Source organism: Gavialis gangeticus, unplaced genomic scaffold, assembly GCF_001723915.1.
Source record: "Gavialis gangeticus isolate Ggan-Ray unplaced genomic scaffold, GavGan_comp1, whole genome shotgun sequence".
In the NCBI taxonomy this organism is placed as follows: Eukaryota; Metazoa; Chordata; order Crocodylia; family Gavialidae; genus Gavialis; species Gavialis gangeticus.
In genome coordinates, this window is record NW_017729022.1 from 174,405,680 (window position 1) to 174,414,566 (window position 8,887).

Consider the following 8,887-nt stretch of genomic DNA (forward strand, 5'->3'; position numbering starts at 1 on the left):
AGACAGCATTGGAGTCTGTGGAAAGAGTTGGTTTGCTCTGAATTCAAGAGAACTCACCCACGTTACAAAAGGCACCACTTTTAGAATTAACTGAACCTCTGGCAGTCCTTGAACGAGAGCCCAAAGACAGAACAGTTCAAGGACACTGAACTTGCATCTTCCTCCAGGTCATAGGGAGTATAGATTATGATACTGTACCTACATACCTATTTTATGGATCATTAGGTCCTCAGTTGAGAAGAAAAACCTACACCTGCCCTACTGCACAAAAGTTTTGAGGGAGATCTCCTGGGGCCACCACTAAACAAAGCCAATGTGTGCAGGTGCTTTTCCGTCATAGTTACTATATTAAGCCTCAGGTTCATGAAAAATGGTTTAAACTATCAACTTGAAGTGACAAAAAAAAATTCTCAAAGGGCAGTCCAAGTTTTTACACTCCATGCTAAAATGAAATGTGTCCACAGGTTTTAATATTCAGTGTTCCATATTTAGAGACATGCTGTGCATAAAAGCATCACAAAATAATACACTGCAACTGTGAAACAAACATAGCAATTCAAAAGTTTTGCAACATAAAGTTGTTAGTATGAAATTAGCTTTTATTTTTACCTCAAAATAAATGCACATTTAACATTTATTCAAAATCAAAACTGGAAAAGAATATTTTAAACAAGAGGGTGATGATTCATTTTAACAGGGCAAATGTTTATAAACATCTGTAATTTCTCTCTCCTATCCCACTTCTGCTTGGCTAAAAACACTTCTGCCTGATCTTTTAGTCTACTGTGAATTAAAAGAAACACTTGACAACCGAAAAACTAGAAGTGGCATAAGACAGAACCAGATATTCATTCTCTTCCGAATTCAGTTCCATGTGTAGCCACACACTTATATATATAAAAAAAATTCACTAAAGTGATTTACTAAATTCAAATTTAGTAACTTCTTCTGCAACTTAGTTCTTTGATATCTTGAAAAGGACAGTCAATGCTTAAGCATGTCAAAAGTCAGCGCTATAGCATAACTACGGTATAACTCGAGAACAGGGCTTCTATATAATTGTTCACCAGAGTGATGTCTTGTAGTTGAATTTCAGTTTCAGCAAGTACTTCAGGTTTACCTGAGCAACATCGTAGACAATGTATCTGGGAAGAAACACAAAGTTAAGGAAGAAAATAGTGTCACTACGTGTAACCGGCTTAGAATTTAGTCTTGCTTTGTACTGATTTGAACTTTAGAGCAAACTTCTGGTATGAAATTCAAGATATATACCTGTATGATTTTAGAATTCTTATGGTATACTAGAACATTTCCATCTCTCAATTTTCACCCTGTGAATAGTGAATCTGCAAATCCTACAAAATTCATATATACAACAAAAGATGCTATATTTTGCAAATAACTTGAAAATGAATTTAAAAAGAATTAGCACCAAAAAACAGACACTTGGCTCCCTTGCTCCTGTAACTCTACTCCCTGCTTTGACTTGGAGGATATGCGATCTAAAATGACGAGTGATTCTCAACCAGGAAGCCATGAGGCCCTGGGGTGCCTTGAGACCTTTTCAAGAGTGCTGCAGGGTGCCACACAACGTTAGCACAGCTAGGTGTGCAAAAATCATTCATAAGATAAACCCAGACATTTCAAGTAGGAATTCTTAGCTTTAAAAGCATTCTGGCCTGTTGTAGGCTGAGTTCTTTGTAACAGAAGAATTGCTCTAGTATTTTTCTGTAGTCAAAAAACAAGTGAAAACTAAGAGCTGACATTTTCCAAAAAGGTGCCCTTGAGTCTAAAAAGGTTGAAAACCACAGTGGTGGAGTGGTAAGGAGCACTACAGAAAGCGTGATGGGAATCTCAAGATACAAGCAGACTGACTTGAATTAGGGACTGAATTTGCTGAAGACTAGTTACATAATGTCAGTCAGGTCTGCTAGAACCTCACTGCACCCAGTGAAACACTCCATCCAAATATCAGAAACAAAGCAGCGTGGTCTGAGCTTAGACTTGGGCATCAGGGATTGTTAATGATCATAACATAAAGTCATTTAAGCAATCTCGCTCTCTCCTTCTGCATGGACAGAAGCTGTGTACACTGAGGACAAGGGGACTAAAACTGGAAAAAAAATCCTGTTATCACTGTTGGTGTCAAAAGGGACAGCAACTGTCTAGGTTGTGGAGTTATTATGCTATTAGTCTGCTTTGCCTGTTTTCAATATATGAAACTTACTTCTAAGACTGTTAAGTCAGAGGAAGCAGACTTAATGTTCTTATTAAGTACACTATAGATGATTCAGAGACATGGTATAAATAGCACAACTGCTGACCTAAATAAATTTAATTTGTATTATGTTTTGCTAAACAAACTAAGAAAATAGCTGTATTTACAACCCATGAATAAAATCAAAGCTGTTTCATGCTCTCTGTTCCCCTCAAGAGGAATCCATTCACAGAAGGACGACTCACCTGAGTTTTGGACCTACTTGGAAAACTGTAAGTTTAGTTTTTGCTTATTTAGGACAGGAAGAGTCAAACCACAGATCTGGGAATACAGACACTGGGGTTCTATCCCTCGTTCCAACGTAGACATCAGTGCGCCCAAGTACAGTCAAATGGATTCATTTCTAGGCCTGTGTTTCAGTCTATTTCTTCAAAGGTATTGTAGAATACAAATTAACATATGAAAAGAGTTTTGGAAGTACAAGTGCTACCCTTAACAATTTTTACTCACCAATTGTTTTGTTTCATGTTTTTTAGCAGGAGGATATTTTAAGATTCCTTCACAGTAACTATACTATATCTATTCCCTACGAAAGATGCATGCTCTCTGGCTGAAGTCAAACAGTAAAGGATACTCATTATACAGAAGACAAGTATCATTAATTCCTGTTGACATTCCATTCCCCAAAGAAACTTCTACACCCTCATAACTGATGGTGGCTGTGGGATCAGGTGCAGTTTTGCCCAAACCTGTAAAAGAGAAAGGGAGCATCAGTTACAAGTCTCAAATGCAAGCAGTCTTGAGAAAACTAAATTCACAATGGCAATTTTACTCATCTATATAAGTGTGGTAGGTGTGCCATTCTTCACAGATTATTAAATGTGATACCCCTGCCCATAAAGGTTTGCCGTAGGAGACAGCTAGGGATCTGTAACAGAGAGCCCTGGACGTTCAGTTACATTAAAAGGAAAAGCAGCCTAGCCAGGGAGCACTGCCGGGCAGGCAGGGCAGCGCAGCTCAGGTCGGGTCAGGTCGTGGAGGCTAATGGGTAATTAGTAAGTACCTGACCAGAGGTAAGGATAAATCTGGGGCTTAAGCTGGCAAGCAGTCTAGATCTGCTTGCTGCAGGGTTAGGATCTCCTGCCTAGGAGAAGCCCCCAGGGACACTGGTCAGACTACTTCGCTGGCTGGAAGACTAGGCTGGAGGAACTCTCTAGGAGCCAGGCTGGGAGGTATGCTGGCCCAGGAACAAAAAATGTTTTGCCCTCAAAGGTGCAGAGGGCTGCTTCTATTGTTTTGTTTGTATTATAGCCCAGGAACTTGTTACGTTAGTGTTTCCACTGGTGGTCTGCGATGAGGCTATAAGGGGAGGAGGCGGCCTCATTAGTGCCCAGCGGGGTGCAGCTACAGGGGTTGGAGAATTTGGTGCCAGAGAGGGTGCAGCCACACAAGGGCCAGGGGCCCAGTGACAGAAGGGACAAACAGACCTACTGCCTCAAAGCCAGGTCCTATTCAGCAGGCCTAGGCTAGAAGGCCTACCTAGATTAAAGAGGCAGAGGCCGAGGAGGCCGATGCTGCAACAGAGGGACAACATACCTGTAACACCCGCGAGGCATGGGGCACGATAAAGGCAAAGATTTGGAGCCTCACAATTAGCTGTTAAGGCTTTGAGTGTCCTGCCAGGCACAGCTGACTACAGAGGCCCAGCCAGGGGCTGGGGACCAGCATGACTGAGGCCTAGTGAAGGCCTGTGGGCAGCTTCCCTATTTATAAATACCGCAAGGCATGGTGGGTGGGACAGGAGAGTGCTCTAGGGTCGGAGCAGGGCATGGGCACAGAACTACCAGGGAGCGTCATATGGCCATCTGAGACCCTGATGTGTTACAGGATCCTGTAATATTGTTCAATCTTTTTGTCTTGTAGTTTTACTTCATCTACTTCAGAGGTGCTAATATCTAGAAAACCTGCCATTTGTAGGTTATTTCCTTCTTTCTCCCCTTGGAAATACTCTCCCAGTTTAAGAACTAACCATGGAGCAATTTCCTCAAACCGGCTGCATGCTCCTATGCAGACAGTGTTTTCTTAACTTGCTTATCTGAATGTCATGCGGGACAGCATCAAAAGATTTACTGAAATTAGGATGGATCACATCTACTGCTTTCAGCTATCCAGTAAGGCCACTCAGTCTGCCAACGAATGAAATTAGATTGGTCTGACAAGATTTATTCTTGACAACCCCATGGCTTCTCACCATATCAGCTTCTAGGCACGTACAAAACTAAATTCTGATCACTAATGGTTCAGACATTACTTCAGCCAGTTCCAAGTGTTCGGGGGTGAATTTGGTCCAGTCCTGCTAATTTGAATACATCTGATGTCTTTAACCTGTTCTTTCTGTATTTGAGGATGCACTCCTGTCTCCTTGATGAAATTATGTTAGTTAAAAATCCAGTCATATTTTACATTTTTGTGAGGACCTAGGCAAAAGGTGGCTTTGAACTTTTCAGCCTTTTCTGCATCATCTCATATGCACCTATTAATAGACATGTTCTTCTATCAATCATCCTCTTCCATCTAAGTGGATTTACTGAACCTTTTCTCATTGCCTTTTATATCAGTTGCTACTTGCATTTCATTTGGTATCTTAGCCTGTCTGCTTTTACCCCTGCATGCTTGTGATATTCCTTTATAGTCATCCTTAGTCAGAAACTCTTGCTTCCACTTTTTGCATGATTTTCTTCCAGTATTTCAGGCCATTGAAGAACTTCTAACGTAGTCAGAATGGTCCCATACTAGCTTCTCTCTTTCTTTAGCGTAACAATAGTCTGCAGTTGTGCAAGTCCTGTAGCTGCCAGAACTGCTGTGTTAGCGGGGCCCACACCCGTGGTATTAAGTGTTCACTACTACAGAGCTTCCACTTTGAGATCCCTTTTGCAGGTGCCTTTTGGTTAGCTGGATGACTGACAGCAGGGTTACTCCATGGATGCTGGTTGCTCTGCCACCTAGTTTCCAGGTTGAGCTCCCCATTGGGGATGCCTTTTGCCAGTGGGGCAAGCCATGACAGGGCAAAGAGGACTTAATACCACTGCCGCTCACTCTGATGCCTGAAGTTGGTTGTCCAGCTTGCATAGAACACCCAGCAGTCCAGGCCTGGCCCACCAACCCAAATACCCTGGATAGCCCCCTGCCTTAGATAGAGTCTCTGAGATAATCTACCAGTTCCCCAGGTTTGCTGAACTTCATTAACCTCATTCTGTTCCTCCCACACCTGTCTTCTCTTAGGACAGCAAACCCTCATTTTCATTTTCACTCCAAGTATCTCTCACCTTCATATTCTCAACCAATTTCTCTCTTATTCAGAACCAAATCTTAAATAAACATTTTCTTAGCAGCCTTGTTCTTTCAGAAGATAAAGGAAGCCACCTCTGACATATCCCAAGACCTTAGTGGACTTTGTACTGCCGTATTGTTTTTTCAACAAACATTTAGGCTATGGAAGCTTCTATTACTAACAGACCCTGCCCATTTGGGTGCTTCCAGTAGCTGTTCAAAGAAAACCCTATGCATCTTTACCTTCCGATTCAGTAGTTTGTAGTGAACCCATAACAAAACACCAAATCTTTTCCGCTCCCCCCATCACCCAGCGACAGACGTTCATTTCAAGAAATTTGATCCTCAATTCGTCCTGAATTTCTGAGCACATGTACATACAATTCTTGAGATAGACTAAGGAAAATTTCTGCCTGAACTTACAGACAACTGGTTAATGCACACCAAAGCATGAAATAAGATGGCTCCAATTTCAAGTGTATACACACACACACACACACACACATTACTGAAGCCAACAATGAAGGTATAGAAACTCCTTAGCTTTACAAGATACAGCTGTAACATAACTATTTTTTCCACTGAGTAAAGAACACCATAGGATGAAGCAGCTTCTCCATTAAGCTTTACCTTTGACGCTATGTTTCCCCTTCGGCAACTTAGTTATGTGAGAAGCATTCTTTAGCTCATACCTGGACAGCAGAAAGAGAAACACAGAAAAACATATCTAGATAAAAAAGTTTAAGAAAAAACTCTCCTGATGAAAAAAAAAAGTTGATACAATTGTTTTTCAAGTTTATCACACTATACTGAATTGAGATTTTATCCTGTGCCTTAGAATGCAACACTATCAGGGATTTAGATATCCCTTCCTTGCACTCTGCATTGTTGGCATTTAAAACTATACTCTTCATCTTCAGCACAAATCATTTTTCAAAAATACGCTTTCCTTCCAAACATTAAAAATCCAGGGATACTCTACAAGAGCTTCTCTTTCATTCTTGGATGAAGAGACAACGCCGTTTAGATGCTGCTTTTTTACAATCATAAGCTAGTGGAACAATAGCTGTCAAATATACAGGTAACTTACATATTTCCAAGGGCAACCTCTCCCAATAAGATTAAGCCTACTGGATCAGCCTGAGATGTGTGACAGTAGTTGGCGCTCTTGGAAACCATGTCTGCAAAATAGACACCTTTTCCGAACATGTAGCCAGTCTAGGGGCAGGAAAGAGAAAAAAGCATAAATTTACGTTTTCAGCATCAAAAAAGAAGCCAGCACAGAATCAATCTAATGTGCATAGAGGTTAGTCAGGAGAAACATGGCCACTCAGGCACCAAGCACCACCTGAGGCATCAATTTATTGGCAAAGTTGAAGGCCTGATGCTCAGCAACCTCTCTCTCTCGGATATACCAAATGGCATTTACTTGTCCACAAATGACATCGTCCCTCTCCTTATCTAGAGATTCTCTTGTTTAGGCTCTTCCCAAGTGTGGCCATCTGGGACCTCATAACTGGAGAGGTGCAAGAAAAGCAAGGCAAAGGAACAAACATATTTAGGCAGTCAGTTAAACATGTGACACTGTACATACCACAGGAGCTTCAGGTGGAGCTATTCGGAGACCTTGCGAGAGAATACCAGCAAAGTTGGTAGTACGTGAGCCATGCCAGAGCAGCTGGCGATTGTGAAGCTGTCTGAATGGCTTGTAACGCTGACTCTCCCCTTCGCGCTCAATCTTGAAGATCTGCACCATTTTAAAAAGAAGAAAGGAAAATTAAAAATTCACCCAGAACAAGGTCATCTGAACCTGAAAATGGGACCGATCTGCAAAAGAAAAAAAGTTAGCATCATGGTGTTCGTGTCAGCACAGGTTTTGGATTTTCACCTGCCAGTTATCTATGGCTGAGGTTCCATCAGAATTTGTTACCAGTTATACCACCTCCATTCCTCCTACACACCTTTTCCTTTGTTAACAATTTTCTCAAAAATTTTCAAAGCTTGTTTTTGGGACAGAAGTGATTTTTCCTTTTTCTGAAGACTAAGTAAAGACCTCTTAAAAAATTCCAAATTCCTCTCCAGCTCTGACTTGGGATTATGTTGCATTTAGTCAGCAGCAAGTTTTTTCTTTTGTGTGTGTGTCTTTTTCACCTTAAAAGAAGTTGACAAAGCAGTTAGGAATTAAGGGTGCTGACAGACATGGACTCCCCCCCATCCCCCCCAAAAAACAACAATAAAAAAGCCGAAGGGCTTTTTGGTGCTTTTATCTAATAGCGAACTCAATCAGCTATTAGATGAAAATGCAGAAAAACCCCGCTGAAGCACGAGCTCTGCAGGTACTGGGTGAGCTGGGTCAAACTGATACAATTCCTCTTCTGGGCACGTGCTGCATTTGGTGCAGGGGTGCACCAAACTGAAAATAAAGTGCTATTTCCACCCCCACCCCCCACACACATCTGTAAATCACCCTAACTATCTATAGACAGATTTTAAACACCTAATCTCCAACATTACATGCCCTTGCAACACTTACATCCACAACTTTCAGATCATATGCATTGTGGGTAGCAGCATGGGTATTCTTCACATATTGCTTTATGATCTTGGCTTCTTCTGAATCTTTATCAACCACCTGCAATAATAAAACAAGAAGAAAAATCTGAATTTTCATCTATGACCTGAAAGATGGGCTGGAGTGCACCCTCAGTAAGTTTGCAGACAATACCGAGTTGCGGGGCGGGGCAGGGAGGGGTAGTAGATATACTGGAGGGTAGGGCTAGGATTCAGAGAGACCCAAACAAATTGGAGGACTGGACTAAAAGGAAAGTACATGAGCAGGGCCACCCCTGGAGCAATGGTCTCAAGTTGCAGCAAGGAAAGGTCAGGTTAGACATTAGGAAAAAAAAAAACCTCACAAGCAGGGTAGTAAAGCACTGGAACAGGCTACCCAGAGAGGTCTGGGATCTCCATCCTTGGAAGTTTTTAAGACCCAACCGAGGCTTTGTCTAACTGGGATGATTCTGCTTTGAGCAGGGGGTTGTACTAGATGACCTCCCTGAGGTCCCTTCCAACCCTAATTTTCTACAATTCTATGATTTTCAAAGAAAACCCAAGCATTTGGCAACTGGAAGATTCCTTCCGGGCTAGCAGCACTCAAATCGTTCATTTGTTACAAAGACAGATATGTCTAGGTTGCTGTCCAAAACCAAAGGATGGTCTTGACGTCAAATGACAGAATCTGTTATTCAAGGGCTAGGTACAGACATTCAAAACTCCGAGGCAGAATCGATTCAAATTACATGGTTTTCTGTAAGCGTAATTCAGACCAGTAGCAAACAG

The 8,887-nt window shown here is 41.8% G+C and overlaps 1 protein-coding gene across 1 annotated transcript in view; it reads right to left on the minus strand.

The window, feature by feature from the left end:
* Nucleotides 1-577: 577 nt before the first annotated feature.
* The window catches only part of PARP1 (poly(ADP-ribose) polymerase 1), a 92,267-nt gene continuing 83,957 nt past the window's right edge, over nt 578-8,887 (minus strand). Inside the window, exons 18-23 of the mRNA XM_019516547.1 lie at nt 8,082-8,180; nt 7,143-7,295; nt 6,639-6,766; nt 6,179-6,240; nt 2,853-2,967; nt 578-1,145 (exon numbers count right to left, since the gene is read on the minus strand). Coding sequence (XP_019372092.1) covers nt 1,064-1,145; nt 2,853-2,967; nt 6,179-6,240; nt 6,639-6,766; nt 7,143-7,295; nt 8,082-8,180 — 639 coding nt within the window. The 3' untranslated portion in view covers nt 578-1,063. The remainder of the gene's footprint in view (nt 1,146-2,852; nt 2,968-6,178; nt 6,241-6,638; nt 6,767-7,142; nt 7,296-8,081; nt 8,181-8,887) is intronic.